Source organism: Gavialis gangeticus, unplaced genomic scaffold (assembly GCF_001723915.1).
Source record: "Gavialis gangeticus isolate Ggan-Ray unplaced genomic scaffold, GavGan_comp1, whole genome shotgun sequence".
NCBI classification, from domain to species: Eukaryota; Metazoa; Chordata; order Crocodylia; family Gavialidae; genus Gavialis; species Gavialis gangeticus.
This window is the reverse complement of record NW_017729022.1, coordinates 162,437,218-162,454,820: the sequence shown is the minus strand read 5'-3', so window position 1 is coordinate 162,454,820 and position 17,603 is coordinate 162,437,218. Positions and strand designations below refer to the sequence as shown.

At 38.8% G+C, this 17,603-nt stretch overlaps 2 protein-coding genes across 2 annotated transcripts in view; one reads left to right on the top strand and one right to left on the bottom strand.

Moving 5' to 3' along the window:
• The window catches only part of ANGEL2 (angel homolog 2), a 25,234-nt gene extending 10,583 nt beyond the window's left edge, over positions 1 to 14,651 (top strand). Inside the window, exons 5-9 of the mRNA XM_019516438.1 lie at positions 361 to 782; positions 2,450 to 2,576; positions 3,496 to 3,556; positions 5,522 to 5,685; positions 9,151 to 14,651. Of these exons, the coding sequence (XP_019371983.1) occupies positions 361 to 782; positions 2,450 to 2,576; positions 3,496 to 3,556; positions 5,522 to 5,685; positions 9,151 to 9,302 (926 nt within the window). The 3' untranslated portion in view covers positions 9,303 to 14,651. The remainder of the gene's footprint in view (positions 1 to 360; positions 783 to 2,449; positions 2,577 to 3,495; positions 3,557 to 5,521; positions 5,686 to 9,150) is intronic.
• The window catches only part of VASH2 (vasohibin 2), an 86,707-nt gene continuing 83,381 nt past the window's right edge, over positions 14,278 to 17,603 (bottom strand). Inside the window, exon 8 of the mRNA XM_019516440.1 lies at positions 14,278 to 17,603. Within this exon, the coding sequence (XP_019371985.1) occupies positions 17,531 to 17,603 (73 nt within the window). The 3' untranslated portion in view covers positions 14,278 to 17,530.

Below are 17,603 nucleotides of genomic sequence, written 5' to 3'. Positions count from 1 at the left end.
AAGTAATACATCTCCAGTGTGCTCCAAAGCAGCATAACAATACTTTAAAGCACCAGTCATCTTGCATATGACTTGTCTGATGACAAAGGGAAAAAGCATAATGGCTATCTCACATTATCAGTTCAGAACTGCATATACCACAAAAGATACTGGATTAGATTTATTATTCAAATTAAACTTAAAAGAAAAAAATGTTCTGTGTCCAAATTCCTTAGCCACAAGGAAATTATTCTACAGCTGCAGCTGTAGCAGGCTTGGGTATTGATTGCTTTGGATAAAATAGAGCAGTTTTATTTTTCTTAAAATTATTTAGATTTATACAGTAGCATCTTTTGATGTTTTGAGTTATTTATCTTACAGGGTATCATTGTGAATATAAAATGAGAACAGGAAGGAAACCAGATGGCTGTGCTATTTGCTTCAAAATGTCCAAATTTGATCTGATCTCCTCAAACCCAGTAGAGTTTTTCCGCCATGATATTCCACTTTTGGACAGAGACAATGTTGGACTAGTTTTGCTTCTCCAGCCTAAATTTCACTGTAAAGCTACTGCTGCGGTCTGTGTAGCCAATACACATCTGCTGTATAATCCAAGACGAGGGGATATTAAACTGACCCAACTGGCAATGCTGCTGGCAGAGATTGCCAGTGTTGCCCATCAGAAAGATGGCAGCTTCTGTCCCATTATCATCTGTGGTGACTTCAACTCAGTTCCTGGTTCTCCACTGTACAGTTTTATAAAGGAAGGAAAGTTGAATTACGAAGGACTTGCTATAGGAAAGGTAGGTGTCCTTTTCGCCTAGCACATATCATAGTTAATGCTGATGGAAAAGCAGTATTTCCTAGTTAAGGTCACAGTTGAGTTTACAGCACTAACCCAGTTTTGACCTCCATTTTGAAGTCTACAAAGGAAACTGCCGCAACGGTAAGTTAGGTCTGGTGCCAAGTGTGTGGTTTTTTTGAGCAGTGCAACTTTTTAACTTTTGGTTTTCTGGCTCTGCCAACACAGTAGATCTTGAAAAACCATATACATTCTATTAAAAGTAAGAACCTGAACTCTGCCTCCCTCTTAATTCAGTTTGTTGTTTAAAATTATTCCCAAATGATCTGGACATTTAGAAAACATTCCTCTTCTTTCTTAAATCTTCTCCCCTACCACCTACAAAAACTTAAATTTTACAACCAGTGTATAGTCGGGCCTAAATTTTCAGCCAGGCTTAGACCAAGGTGCCTTTTTGTAGGTACTAGTTGTGCCTATCAGAATGCATCCATAATGTAGCTCATAATTCAGATGTGAGCACCGCATTAGAATTTCAAACATCTCAGGTAAAAATTGCCTCCCTGAGAAGTATATTAAAATTCTGAAAATGTGGCTTACGTATTAATAACGTTGGCTTTATTTGCACTTATAGTTGTATGCAATGCTGTGCTGCTGCGCATCATTGTTACAGAAACTTGGGACACTTTGAGGGGACACCTAATCAGATGCAGTTGTGTCCTTTATAAGAAATTATAATCATATTATAGCTGAAGTTGGGCTGTATTGAGAAGCAGTACTGTAAAACGATAAAGGTATGCTTATCAGGTGACCAAAATAGAAAATGTGTTAACGTGATGATGTGTGTTATAATATTCTGTGAGTTTAGTGTACATGTACATATACTCATTGCTTTAAACCCAGTTTACAGAAATGGGAGTGTCCTCCCTTTCTTGCTCTGAGGGCCTTATGGCTAAGGGCAAGCAAAACTCAGGGGCATCTGGACCCCAAGCCTCCAGGCTTGGGCCTACAAGTAGGATGCCCACCAAAGGTTTTGGAAACATCTGAAGCACCAGATCGGGGTGGAGAATGTTTGCCAGTAGTAGGGTCACTTATGGTTCTGGATTCTAGGATTTGGAATTAGTTTTGGCTAATTTCACCTCAGATACAAATTATATTAAAAAAAAAAAATCCCAAAAATATATACTCATTGGTGACGTGTTAAGTGGGATTTAATTCAAAGCAACAAGCATCTATGATAGGGAAAAATTTCCTGTTGGTGGTGTTAATTGCCCAGCAGAAACCAACACTTTCTTTAGCACCCGTGTTGAGTTAACTTGCTTCCAGAAGATTAAATGCCACAGTGTTGAAAGCAGTGTCAGTAATAAATGAGCTGACTTAATATTGTTAAAAACTGGTCTTGGCACTCTCTCGGCTTAATCTCACATAAATAATCATAGAAAATCTTTATGTAAAGATGATATTTTTTATTTACAGTTGCTTTATTTTTGTTTATTAGCAGAAAAAGCTTTGAGAAAGTACTATAAAAAGCATGCTTTTCTTCTATCTCTAGCAGCATGGTGGCTTTGTTTGTTTAATTGGATCATGATTGATTTTAAGAATAACAAATAAAGTTTATCTCGTGGTCTAAATCAGATCTTGTATAATACAGACATGTACATTCTTCTGTAGGTGTCTGGACAAGAACAGTTTCCTAGGGGACAAAGAATCTTATCTATTCCAATTTGGCCTCAGAGGCTGGGCATTTCTCAGAACTGTGTGTATGAAATACGACAACAGCAAAGGGAAGAACATTCAGGTAAGTGTCTGAATAGGTAAATTGATGATTCTCTGAAAATGTCATCCATATTCTCAGTTAAAAGCCAAATATTTTTTTTCCATAAAAAACATTTGGGCCCTGATACTGCAAACTTGGATTTATTGGAACCCCTCAGACAAAGTTATTCACCTGCCTCAGTATTTACTTGGAAAGATAATGTCATTTGAGATGAAAATGCAGAAGCTAGCTGGAAATATTAAAACATTACTTTTGGATATCTCTAAAACTGTCCCGCTAAAACTTCCTGTCCTTGTATCATTTAAATAAATAGTATGCCACTTGAAGGGGTATATATTAGGAAAAATATTTGGAGCTGTACAAATTCATTTGAAGGGACTCTTAGGAAACAAGCTGGAAATTTAATCTTAATGGATTATTTTCCCCGTTAAAATAAAAAATAGTATTTGAATATGTTATGCTAAACCAGGGCTGTCCAACTAGTGGCCTTCAAGCCACCCGCAGCCTCCAGACTGCTCGTCCAGGTGCTGCTTTCCCTACTGCTCTTCTACCACCCCAGACTCTCTAGGTTCTCCATCACTCCCCCAGTTTCTGCTTCCTGCTCCTGCCACCTCCAGGGGACTGGGCAGTGCAGCCTGTGTGGACGGAGGAACCAGTAGGAAGCTCAGGGACATAGGGACCTTACACGGCACAATAGGGGTTGCCTGCCACACAGTGCAGTGCAGCAGGGGAGCCCACATGGCATGGCAGGGTGCCAGCATGGGTGGAGGGGGACACAGTTTGGCATATGGCACAGGGTGTTTGGCTGGAGAGGCATGCAGCACCCAGCCACCCAGAATTTGGATAGCCCTGTGCTAGGCTACTTTCTTAACTAGTTTTCTTTAGTGATCTGACTGCCTTCATTTTGTAGCATTGATTAGAAAATCTTTTTATTTTGTAGGAGGAGAGATGAGAGAACCACAACTGGAGAACTCTCAGGAGATTGTGATAGCAGCTGAAAAGTACGTTTTGGAAAATCTTCAAGGTCAATTGAAAGATGGTTCCCCCCACACCACCAATCCAAAACCCAGGGCATGTGGTATATGACTTCAGACTTTAAAAACAGAGCATAACTAAAACTGCTGAAATGAACATGCGCATAAACAATAGAATTATTGTTCAGGAACATTTGTCAAAATGGATAGAATCTCTCCTAGATCCTCCTCTTCTCCAGTAGAAATGAGAAAAATCAAGTCAATTCAACTACCAATTCATGCAGTATGTCTCTTTTATCAAACACTGCCTAGCAAGAGGCTAGCCAAATTCCACAACTCTGTTCTGGTGGGTTAGCCCAGGAGGTACAGCATTGTTCCAGGCACTTTGATGTACACCTCCAGTTGCTCTGACAATCTAAAATTACATTTTTAATGTTTCAGAGTTCTTATATTAGTGGTCTTATTTTCTGGAGACAGCAAGCTTTTGAAAAATAAATTAATAACTTGAAAATAGAGGCCAGAAGGAAAGTAGATTCAGGATAACTATGCAGAAAACCAAAATCAACCTTCATGTAAATGTGGAAGAAGATTATCACAAATTGAATGGGATTCGAATTAAAATCTATAAAAGACCATGTTCATCCAAGGTAGCTGATGTAGATTGTTCCAAACTAAAGAGATGAGGTTACGTGAAGTAGCAAAGCTGATGAGTGAGCAGTTTCACTTCTGTTCATTAGAAGATGCTTTGACACCTGTTTACCTTTGGATGCTTCAAGTCCTGCTTGTAGTGATTTCCTCTATAGCCAAGCCATTGAATTTTAAGGCCAGCTTCAAAAATCATTCTCAAAAGTGGTAGTACTTTCCAGCTGGTTAAATGGTGGTATTTCCTCCCTTTGATCATTTTGGAGATGCCAATCCAGCATGATAGAGAAAAGAACTTGGTAGATCAAATGGGAGAGCAAGAAAGAGAATGATTATTTGCTTTTCTACCCCAAGAATTCCATAAGGCACTTGCTCTTTCTCTTACTGAAGTTAAGGAATACTAAGAATTGCATTTGTTTGTTTGTAAGAAGGTAAGGCAGAGGGGCATGTTCAGTGACTTAATAAAAAAGCTCTTTTATCTTCCAGAAAGGTTTCTTAAAATGATAAGGAAGTTGTTGCTGGGCTGGATTGGGGTGGAAAGCTGTGCAGCTGGGTTTGCATGGATGGGAGAATTGTTATGTTCATGTGCAGAAGAGCTAATCCAAATGCAGCATTTTAAGACTTAATGAAGCCTAAATTGCAATAGGCTGAAAAAATTCAAGGGAAATGAGACTAAATGAACTGAACTGAGTATAAAATAGCCTAGACCCGAGGAAGGGCACTTAATGCCCAGAAGCTTGTCCAAGAGGTCTGCCAAGTATACAGTTGATCCAGTATAAGACATCACAAAAAATCCTTGCTGTTTGCATAAAATATCCATGACCATTGGTGTCCATCAGGCAGTATAGTAGTCCTTATAGAACCAGCATGGTCATAGGTAGCCCAACATGAAAGCATTTAGTAATTCTGTACAAAAAAGCCTGGGTTTTTTTTCTGTACACTGAAGGAGGGGATAAGACTGGGGTTTAGGACCCCTCCATATTTACAGTTGCCAGGATCATTGCCTGAAATCCCAGGTGTGTTTGAAAGAGATGACGTTGATGTGTTCTGAGTGTATGTAACATCTTACAAAATGTAAATAAGGTAAATTTTTTGTGTGTGCCTAAATCTCATAGAAATGAGAGGCTCCCAAGTATCTAAGCCACTTCTGAAAATGAGTCTTGGACAACTCTGAAAAAAATTGGTCTTCAGTCCCGGCTCTTCTTATAAGTTAACCTGTCTCAGTACAAAAATGTATTAGCTATTTGTTGTGTTAAGACTCTGCAAGTACTGATTTTACTGTTTCTTTATACTACAGTTTTCTTTAGTAGCAATAATGAAGGAAAATGCTCTTGTTTAATTCCTGTTTAGGTTATCTTCAAAATTACAGCACCATTTTAAGTTGTCTTCAGTCTATTCTCATTACCTACCTGAGAGTGGGCTTCCAGAAGTAACAACCTGTCACTCGCGAAGTGCTGTCACTGTGGATTACATTTTCTATTCTGCTGCAAAGGATGATATTGCTGACCCGCCAGGTAATAAAACTCTGTTAAAGTACTAAAGCACTCCTAAAAATAATCTCCCTGCCAAAGGAAAAAGGTCAGAATATAGCACAGTTCAGTTCAGAAAAAGTATGTGTACTGATCACTTCATAAATTTAAAGTACACAGAAGATAACCTCGGTGATTTAAGGATGCCCAAACATGCTGTGCCTGGCAGGTAGAGGCTCACAGTTTTAGTATTCCATGTTCTTCATCTTCTTACTAACATAGTGGCAGTCTTCTGACTGGCTTAGGAGCCATGGTGTTACTTGGAGACATGCTCTGAAAAGAGAGACGTAGATAGGTGTTAGTCTGAAATCAAGTAGAAGGCAGGATAGATTTGCACCTTATACTAACCAAAGTGTGTGCGCGCGCACGCACATGCATGCATGCATGCATGCATATATATATATAAAAATAATATAATATAACACAAGCCTTCTTGAGCTGAAGCTAACTTCTTCAGATGTTGAGAAGAGCCACAGTTAGGTTAAGTTGAAGATACAAGTGTATCTTCACAACTATGATCAAAGTACCACTGCAACTAATTCATTGCCCTGGTTCTCTGCTGAGCTTACAGTATGTGTTGGTCATCCTCTGTAGAGCATGGTTAGCAGCCTGTGTGGACTTTTAGCTATACATATTTGCTGATATTTCTGTAGTTCCTTAACCTGGATTTTCAGGGAATTGGAGGCTTCAGACAAATGCTAAAGGACAGCAACCTCTCTTTCACTAGTACTCCACATGGATCTGGTGACTAGACCAGTGCGACGGATGCTTTCTCTCCCTCCATTTCACATACCCAAAGCTTCCACACTTTCAAAAACATGACAGTAGAGACTCCTCATGTGCACTGGAGATGATGAAAAACTGAACTTTTTAACAGACCTGGAACAGTATTAGTGTCTGTCCCCAGCAACAACCTGCGTGTTTCAAGGTGTCTCAGTCTGGTATGAAACCTCTCACTAGAGCAGCAGCTGAGTGTGTTCAGTTATGCCACAATTCCCTGCTTGTAGTTGCAGCTGAAGTTCACCAGGTGGTGCAAGAAAGACATGAAAGTATGCACTCCTTGGTAGCTAAGATGCTGTCAGTGGCACAGTGTCTCGCTCCCTGGCAGAGGTGTAACAAGGTAGCTGCCATCCGGGACAGCGGGACTCCTGGAGGCTGTGGCAACTTCTGGCTGTTGCTGTGCCACTGGCAGAATTGCACAGCTGTGATTGCAATTGTTATTTTTCAGCATCCCCCTTCCATCCCTCCCTCTGTCTGCACCTAGGACTGCTGTCCCAGTTGCCCCACCTTAGTTGTGCTACTGGTCCCTAGATTTGTGATGGACATATGGATACCCCTGAGTAACCAAAATGACCATGCTTCTCCTGCTTGATCCTTAAAATAAATCAATCACTTGTGCAGGGTAAAGAGCACTTGAAATTGTAGAAATCTTCCAGTTAAAACCTAGAACAGAGAGATCCTGATTCTGCTGTTTAACTGTAGGCTTCCAGAGGGATCTCTGAAAATCACTGAACTCTTTGTGCCTCAGTTACCCTATATGTAAAATGAGCATAATTCTTCGTTCACCTCAGTGGCGTAGCAAGATTTGATTAATATTTTGAGTCTCAGTGGTGCTTCAAGCCTCTGGTGTGTATAGACTGCATGGCATGAAAAAGGGCTTGAGAGTTTGATATGGTCTCTAGGGTTAAGTAACTTTGAAAATGAACAAAAAAGAAAGTACTTGGGTTTTTGCTAAAAGTTGGCTTACATAGCATTTGGCAAAGGGACATCATGGTTTGTGACAACTGGGTTTTTCTGCGAAGTCAGGATTTGTCACATACTGAAGAGTAGGAATTTTCTGAGACTGTTCAGCTAGCTTAGGGGTATCCCTGAAGTGACTGAATAGCTTCATCCATGAAGACCAAGATCTTTGCTGCAGCTGGTGTTGTTTTGGGTACAACCAGAATCTGCATGAAACAGTTCCAAAAGGGTTCAGGAGCCGTGAGCCATCTAAACAGTTCCATGACTAGTAGGCTTCTCTTTGAAATAATGGTTGCTGCTGGCTCATTAGAGCTCTGTGAAACTGCTCAGCTGGTTAAGGAGTGCAGTTTTTGAACCAGCTGAGAAGCTTTACAGTGACCCAGCGTCATCTGAAGTTAGCTGTTGGCTTGTGAACATCACGAGCTCTACGAGATTGTTTAGACACAGAGCTCCTACACTGGATGAATACTTTCATCTTTGACAATGTGACAGCTTGCGTGTCAGTGATGTTTGTGAAAATGTTCGAACTGGGGGCAACTTATCAATTATCTTCAAAACCATGGTTGCTGAATGTTCTCTCCTTCAACTGTTGTCGATTCTAAGAGGGCCAGTTGGCTGGACACTTCATGTGTAATCTGGTTCTTTGTGAAAATAGTCTTTGTTTGAGTTGACAATCTGTCTTAACCAAAAAATTTGACACGAGCACCACAAAAAGAGTTCTGCACCAGTAGGAATGTCAGTCTTCTCCAGATATGAGGGAGTGTGATTTTTCCAGAACTGGGAAGAACAGCTAGTAGGGGGGATGCTGGATCAGGGACAGAGGAGAACTAGAGTAATGATTCTGTAGGGGGGAAATGGTTAGAAAGCATGCCTTCTTATGGTACTAGGTTCTGTGGTTTTGCATCTCAGGGTGCAGGAGTAAAAGGTATGTTCAATGCCTTAGCTTTTTGTTTCCTGGCCTTTGCATGAGACAGAGGTTCCCAAACTTTTTCTTATTGTATACCTCCTTCCAGATTTACCAGCTGCCCACATACCTGTACCAGCATGTGTGTTATATTTTAACTCCTTAAATGCCAAAGATTATTATGTTGCAAATTAAGTAATCCGGCATTACTTAATTTCTGCTGTGTACCCCCCAGAGATGTTTTGTGTATTCCCAGGGGTATGTGTACTACAGTTTGGGAACACCTGGTGTAAGGTAAGTTTTGGTTTTTTTTAGAGAGAGAATAACCATAACAACACAATCTGGCCTAGAGAATAAAGCACTGGATTGAGACTTGAGACCTAGGTTACCTTCCCAGTTCTGTCACTAGCCCGTTGGGCAACCTTGTCCAAGTTGCATCATCTCCCTGAGCCTCCATTTCCATAGATGTAATATATGTATAATGATTCTGATCTGCTTCATAGAGTACATTGAGATTAATGATAGAAACCTATGTAAAAGCTAGGTAATGGCTTCACAATTAAACTGTATAATGAGCTATGAAGCAATCTGCACAGATTTTTATGTTTTATGTTTGTTTGTTTTTGTATAGCTGATTTGATACTAAAATGATATATTAATACATCAAGGCTTGCTGATTTCATGGATCTTTCTTGCCATGTTGTAGTCCTACTTCCAATGTAGGATGACTGTTTCTGCGTGATTTATTTATTTAAGGTCACTGGTATGTCCCTAACTAATTCCATATGATTCTCTTTTTTATGTAGGGACAGAAGATTCCTTTGGCAGCCTGAAGCTTCTCGGTAGATTATCACTTCTAACAGCACAAGATTTATGGACTGTTAATGGTCTTCCTAATGAAAATAACTCTTCTGATCATCTGCCTTTACTAGCAAAGTTCAGGCTCATTGAACAATGAAACAAAGTATTTTTATATATGAACTTCCCTTTTCCTCCACCTTCCTGAAATATTTTTAAATTTGTGGACTGGAAGCCTGTTTACATTTTATTTTGCCTGCATGCTGAGTTCTTAGTGCTTTGTAAATTAGAATTTTTAAAGAAACTTTTGAAAAGTGGTTTAAATTTACTTTATGAAGACTTTTTAAGACACAGAAATAAGTTTACATAGCTTTCTCTTTTTGATAAAGACAGACATCACCAGCCTGAAAATGGCATTATTTTTCACAGAAAGGATGTAAATATTTTTATTGTATATTATAGTAAAATTGATGCTGCTTTGTACAAACATTGTACTTTGTTTGGGGGTGTAACTATTTTCATAATCAGCTGAAAGTAGCTTTGGAGGTGCTTTCATACTGCTTCTGTTGTCTCTCCCAAATTATATACCTTTTGGGTTCAATTTCAGGAGTCCCTCAGCGCAGAAGTTTATCTAGTAAAGTGGTTGCAGGACTGGGTCTTTATTAGGAAAGTTGTCCTTGCAGTATGGAAATTAATTGTGTTCTAAAAAAGTAATTGCAAGTTTAAACACTGTGCAAGAGTCCACTAGACTTTATCAGTATTCAAAGCTTTAAAACCATCCAAAATAAAAGCAAATATCTAACATGACATGTAAGTACAGGACAGTATAGTTGGGAAAGACTAAATTCACTTTCTCTTTGAAAGCTGTTTAAAAATCAAAAAAATTATCAGAATGCTTGACTTACTGTGATTTCTTGAATGTTTGCCAAATACATGAGAGACTATTTTTCACTTGCTCATGATTTAAAATAATGTATCAATACTGCAGCTTCAGTATATTCAACATTAAAAGATTCCCTTGTGTTTTCCATTTCCTATTACAATATGACACTGTATATATACTATGCAAAATATCTAGGGCTGACCAGTAAACCAAAATTTGCTACCTCATTAACGGTAACCTTTTTGACATGGGGAGAAGCGCTGGAATTGCTGTGACTTTGTCATATTATTTATGATTCTCTCTATGCAGCTGTTAGCTGCAAGATGCAATTGCTGTCTTGCTGTTGTGCCACTAGAAAAACTTATTCTAGGCTTTCTGAACATTCATCTTGATTTCCCACCCCCACTATTTAATTTGCAGAATCACCAACATATAATGATCTTACCTTTATATTCTGAAAAGAAAGCAAAACATTATTTTTGCCCTTGGGGAATATGGTGCCAATGACAGTCCAGGTGATTGAACTAGCACTTCAATTTAATATTTTTAGGATTAGATTTTCATTTTGGCTTGAGTCTCTTTTTTTTTATCGCTTTGCTAGATTGTGATTGAAGGATCCATCTGCACACTGAACTAATCCATCTGTCTCTACATGCTAACAACAATCCAGTCAATGAATGCTGAACACTAAAGTTCAATACTAAGTAATTAGCTTTAAAAATATTCAGATGCAGAAATTTCTCGGGGTGTAGTGCACATGCAGTAGCTTGTTTTTTTTTTTTTGTCAGCATGCCCTACAAACACCAGGCATCAGAGAAATTTCTAAATGGCTATCTTAGAACTTGTCCATGTAGCACACAAGCTTTGTAGGCCAGTGACTTATGCAGAAGTAAGGGTGGGTAGTAACAGAAGGTGTTGAAGCACTGTCCAGCTGAGGGAGCAGGTTGCAGTAGCTGCCATCTGAGATTTATGCACTTGCAGAGGTCGGAACTCTCTCGGTGGAGCAAAAGAAACCCTGATACCTGCAGTATTTTTTTTTAACAAGCATCCCCTTTCTGTCCTGTAAGACAGAATTTGGCCCCTGCTGCTGCCTGCTCTGTTCTACACAAGGAGCTGCAAAGGTTATCAAATGATCCCATAATTTCACACTACAACAGTTCCCTCCTAACCTCAAACTTAAATGCTGTTATTCTGCTGTCTGTACTGGAAGGGAAAGAGGTTCTTACTGCATAAATGAGGTGTAATGTGCCATGAGTACAGGGTTGTTTTTCTAAGAGTCTAGCTATAAGCTCATTGATTATGATGCTCTGACTATATGGGACTTAGTCTGTTAGAAAACTTAGGGAAAAAAACATACCTCAGCTTGCTCGCTATGCTATGGCCTGTTCTTTTGCTGCCAAGACAAATCCAGCAAACAAACAGCAGTGCTCAATGTCTGCAGAGGCTGCCCAAAGAATAGTGAAGAAATGTGTACTAGCCCGTCCAGCTGACAGTACTCAATACTTGAATACAGGAGCTTTGAATTTCAAAGATTTGTTTTCTGGCTCAGATCAAATTATTCTGTTTTTAGTTGATTGTTTTATTTTTTCAAATGCTCCAGTATGGCTTTTTAAAGGGGCATTACAAAAGCTGCCAGTTTTAAGTGAGCAAAAAATGAATGGATTCTGTTGTCTTCAACAAAGTAAAAGTTACCCAAATTGTATGTAACCTCTTCCTTCCATAGAACAGTGTGAGGTGGTTGTAATAATCAGCAGAAGTGCTTCATTCTTATCACTTGAGGTAAGTACACATATTTGAATATGTAGTAACCAAACTTGTTTGCATCCATAATCACTGCTGGCAATTAAGGTATCTAAAAAGCAACTTAAGCTTCTCCTTCCCTCTCCCCAACATGTATCTCCCTTCATTTTTCCGTAAAGAATTAGCACATACAGAAGTAGGATGGTTCATGATCATTGGCGTGTCCATCAGGAACCAAGTTGGTTGATTAGGTGGATCAGGGTATTCTAATCTTGGGAATCCAATGTGTAGTTGTGCTGCTGTTAGGACCAAACAATATTGCAGAAGTCAAGAAGGCTTAGTCCCATCTCTCGCAGTATCAGAATGCCTTGTGTTCAAAGCATTTGTGGTGTGTTGGAACCACATATCCCTATTATGCAGCTGGAATCGTAGAGCGTACAGCACAGGCCCTTTTTGTGTCCTTATTGAATAGTGCTAAAGTATACGGGTGGAAGCACGAAGTTCTGACTCTAAACATGTACCACGTGTCTTAGACCTTGTCTGTACATCAGAGGTTTGTAGGCCAGTAACTTATATAGAAACAAGGGTGAGTGTTAGCAGATGGGGTTACGTTCTTTAAAGCTCTTTGTTTGTTTGTAGAAACTGCCTTTACACAGCAGTGTTTTAATAAGAATGTGTCCTGCCTAGAGAGAACAAAGATTCCCATTGAATCTGGAAGCTTTCCTTCAGCACAGTCAAGTGTTTCTGTTTTGTTGATCCAAATGTTTACAGGTTATGTTCTTATGAAACTTACTTGAATCTATTTATTTTAACAAATTGGGTTGGCAGAAAAGAGTTCTGCCACCTTGCAAACAAGATGATGTGACCTGAAAAGCGTAACCTGGTTAACCAGCTAAGCAACGGGAGGAAAACTACCATGGTCTATGGCTTCCAGCTACATGCTTTACAGCTCTTGGGAGCTCAGACTACAGACCATAGAATTGAAATACCAACAGGGACCCAGCTTGTATTTTAATGACTGCCATGGCTCTTGCATTAAAAACTACAGTCTATTAATGGTATAATGTTGCAGCATGTGCATTTCTATGTTTGTGTTATTATCATATGCACAGCATGGTGCATTGTAACAATAGGGCTTGGGAGTAAAAGTTTATGTCTTCCTGACCATTCCTAATCATCTTGAGTTGGAGGAGGGGGTGAGATATTTACTTCTGCTGGAAAGGTGAGTGCCTTCTAATACCACACAATTTTTCTTATTCAACTCTCCCTCCCTCGTGGCCTTGTAGCATGTAGGGCCAATATGAACTGTAGTCAAGGCCCTGAAAAACTACCCAGAAATGTTTCCTTAAACTTTGAGGTTACACATACTCCAGACTTTGCATTTGGTACTGCAGCTGAATAACTGCGCAGTCCCTGCGGTGGAGTTGTTTTTAGACTCTGCTTCTCATGCTTCTAGACATAGCGTCTCATGTAGACACACCCACTGTGTGCTGAATGTAAACCCAAACTCCCAGTCTTTGGAAGCTTATACTACCCCTCAAAGCTCACACAAGGATTTACAGGCCATAATAAAACTGTTGTTCATGGAGTTCAAAGGAAATGGAAAACATTCATTTGGAAAGACAACTGGTGGCCTGTGTTCTTATCTTCCCAGCCCCTCAAGCATAACCTTGAGCTAGCTGAAAAAGTACTTCTGTGATGCTACAAGATAATGAAACCTAGCCAAGGATTGAAATATTTAATGCTAACTAGTTGGCATCTTATCACAGTTCTGAAAGATGAAACATACGAAGACAAACATTTTAAACAGGCAAATGTTGTTTGGACCAAATTTTCAAGCCAAGAGCTGCCTGGCACAGATAGGACTGCAAAGAATAATCCAAGTACAGGCTCCAAAGCTTGTATAGAACTTTTAGTTCTTATCACATTTAAATGCCTGTTTCACCACTGTCTCAAAGGAAAACACCTGCCTCAAGGACAGTCCATCTCTATAGGGCTCAGCTCTAAAAATGAGGGCACTAATGCATTTGTTCAGCACAGGCTATTGATAAAGGACCTCTAACGTCCCTCGCTTCTTGGAAAAGGCAACCCTCTGCCTAACAGAACTTCCTTTGGTGTACGGACAGTACTTCAAAGACTTTACTCTCAGTGCAAAGCAGCAGCTGCTAGTCATAATGCAGCACTTAGTACTGCTGATTCTTTGGTACTTACTGAGATGTATGGCAAGACATCCAAGACTACTATCTTCAGCTTTTCTCATCAGGCACCATCAACAGTAAAACAAGAACCCACCATATAGTTAAGGCTTAAGTGTTTAGACTAATATATGTTAGTTGCCTTCAACTTATTTCATATTGTAAGATCTTAGAAAAATATCCTATTTTATTGCATTCCCTTGATTTAGAGGTTATAGAAGAATAAATGATTTAAAAATAAATGTTACAACAGTATTACATGACTGACTGAGTTATGGTAATATGTTGCCAAACAAACTGAAAAGAGATCATTTAAAAAGACTTCCAAGACATTTTATTAAAGTTTCATGCTTCATATAAATGTACAAGTGATGAGAAAAGCAAAAAGCAGAGCCCCCATGCACGTGTATTCTACAATATCATTTGACGTTTGCAATGAGCTAGAAAAATAGTCACTAGAATCACAGTTATGAGTCAACAGAAATGCAATTGTAAGAGCAAACAGCAAGAAGATGAATATTTGAACTTCAAAACCAAAAAGTACAAAATAGCTTGTCACATAGCTCTACAGTTTATAAAAGCTTCAGTGTAAGTTAGGGTCAAAAAGATGCAACTCAAAAATGTTCTGAATACTGGTAAAAACCATTCAGTTGTTATTAAATGGCAAGAGGTATAAAGTTAGGGTAGCTGTGAAAAAAAAAAGCTTGAATAGTTTAAAATTGGGTGTAACCTAATGAAAAAAAATACAGTTAAAGGCCAGAGTTCTGTTCCTTTGCGAGTCTAACTTTCAGAATCTAGACACCTATTGTGTAAGCTGATCTCTGTTTTGCAGAATCACAACCTATGAAGAAGCATTTATTGCTTTAGAACCCAAATTTGAACCTGGTTGGAATTTAAACCAGAAGACATGATTTTTTTTAACTTTCTACCTCAGCTCTACTCCCCAAACTCTATTCTTAAAAACTTAAAGGGAATAAGAGCTGACGCTTGCAAACAAAGCCTGAGGGGCCCTCTCTACAACTTAAGTTATCCTGAAAATTCAGTTATGCCATCATCCCTAGTGCTGACCTTTAGAGGAGGGAGAGAAGATAAGACATGATCCAAATAAAAGCTGGAGAGGTGCGGAGTAAATGTTACCAGCCAGTTGGTTTTGTGGGAAGAGGGAAAGTCTTGCACTGAGCTTTGTACAAGCCTGTAGTGAACTACATTCAATTAAAAAAAAAAAATCCATTAAAAAAAGGCCTTTTTCTTTTGTTCTTTTTCATCTATAAGCAACCAGACATCAGATCAGTACATCACAATGTTTACTCACCACCACACCTGTGGTAGTGACTCTTTAACATGACAATAAATCAGCTGGCCTGCTGCTACTTTTCAATTCAATTACTTTTTAAGAAACTACAACATACCTCACTCTACTAGTATCTTAGGGCCCAATTTCACGGGGTATATGGCTATGGAAGACTCATTTCTACTGAGCAGAGTGAGGAGTAAAGTTTCTTTCATCTGTTTTCATACATGAAAATTGCTACACCAACTGCAAGGAGAATCAGGGCCTAACTTTGGGGAACCAACTTTTTAACAGTCAAATTTTTTTTAATAAAGCAGAGCCTCCCATTGTGGACTCTAAATGAATAGCTATAAAGCTTGCTATATTGCAAGTTAAGTTGCCTAATGACTTGTCATATATACAACTGAAATTAACCTGGATGTTGTATGCGCGCATGGAGATGGGAGAAAGGAAGTTACTAATTAAAGCAATACACCCCAAGTTCATTTGCATTTCTTTCTGCTGTGGTTTCAGCATCTAATGGCAGTGAACGGAAGATGTATTAATGTTTGGAACAGGATAACTTCTATTCCATATTGTTTTCCTAGTCTACTAGTTCTTCACAGTCAGCTATTCTGTGCAGCTTGAAGTGTTTGCTAAAATATCTTTACAGCCGGGGCCTGGTTTTCCTCATGTTCTATATCCTTTTTACCTATATCCGTTTCATTCATCTGCTGATTCAGCTAGTGTTCCAGAAGCCCAAATCCCTTCATTCACTAAGATTTTGTCCACCTCTCCCTCCTCCAAGAATCAAAGAGAGGTAATAGTTCAGTATGTTTTTTCAATGATATACAAGGCATATGTTGGGCTTTCAAAAGAGATCTGCTTCTACTTAGATACCTGCTGAATTAGCTATATTTCCAAGTACTCCAAACCAACAGCTCCTAAGAGAGTTCAGCGAGAACTGCAGAGGTCTGAGCACTTCAGACAATTTAAACCCCTTCAATTCGGTCCCTCAAAGAGAGAGAAGTTCTCTTGATGATCTGGCCACATGCTCTTAGCAGTAGTTTTCAATGGGAAGACACAAGAGGAAAGAACTTGATTTTCAGATATAGTTTGTTAAAAAATATTATCTAATTTTATTGCTGAATTTACCCAACAAGAATTTCCTTCCCAACACTCTGTACAGGTATGTCACTATGATCCCTAGCAAGGAAAATCTTTCTGAAAAACTGGTGGCAGCATTACTTCCTCAGTGATCTCTCACCATAAGACATCACCACCTTGGACTACTCAACCTTTCAGACACATGATTAGAAAATTACATGTGAAAAAAATTACAAAAGCAAAAAGTAAACACTTGAGCAAAAGCTCTGGACTCTGACATTTCTCTGTTATTCTGAGAATGTACACCAAACAGTTTGTCTCTACAATGCAGACACTTGTCTCTACAAAACAATGATCTCCATGCCTTGTGCTTTAAACACTGTAGTCTGGAAAGTTTAAAAGCTTGTGACAAAGTATAAAAAAAACTTATGAAAATTTTAAAAATCCATTATTGGTCAGTTATCAGCATTTTAAAAAAGCAACAAAAACCTCAAACAGTTTTTCCATATCTCTAAGATTATGTCAGTGCTTTTAAGAAGACACTTGCATATAAACATACCTTAAATTCTTTCGTAGGCATGCACATAATAGGGTGGCAGGGTGCCATCTAATGCCATAATAAGTCTACCAAAAATGCTGGGAAACAGTACAAAGGAGTTACAAAATAATACTGTCAATCTTGCATATCTGTTGTAAGTTTAGTGAGGTAATGTTGACACTTAAAAACTCACATCCACCTCTGCACTGCTAGTTTATTGCTGAATTAACTATCAATATTGGACTTGATTTTTTTTAATACTGCACCCCAGCACATTTTAACACAATGAGGAGTATGATTTAATTACCACTCCTAATACTACCAATGTAGCACAAATGTTCAAAGCCAGTTAAAAAAAAAAGAGAGAGAAACAATTATTTCAAATTTTAAAAAACCCTCGAGCACAATAGTTCTCTCCTATTTGATGGGGAGGAATAAAAGTAATTAAATTTTTCATTGATGCCACTTCATGAATTAAAAAAAATAAGTTACCACCACCTTCATTCTAGAATTCCTATTTCCTCGGTGAGACTTAAAAAAAAAAAAAAAAAAATCCAGAAGATCTTAATAAATAGTCCTTTTTCCTTCCAGTGGGGCGCAGAGCAAAGTGCAGTGAGAAGCACCATGGAAGCCCTCTCTCTGGCCTATGGCTTTGTTAGATGCGCAGTTGATAGCCGACATCATTCAGCGTAGTGAGGTCACCCCCTTTCTTGTCCATCACTGCAGGC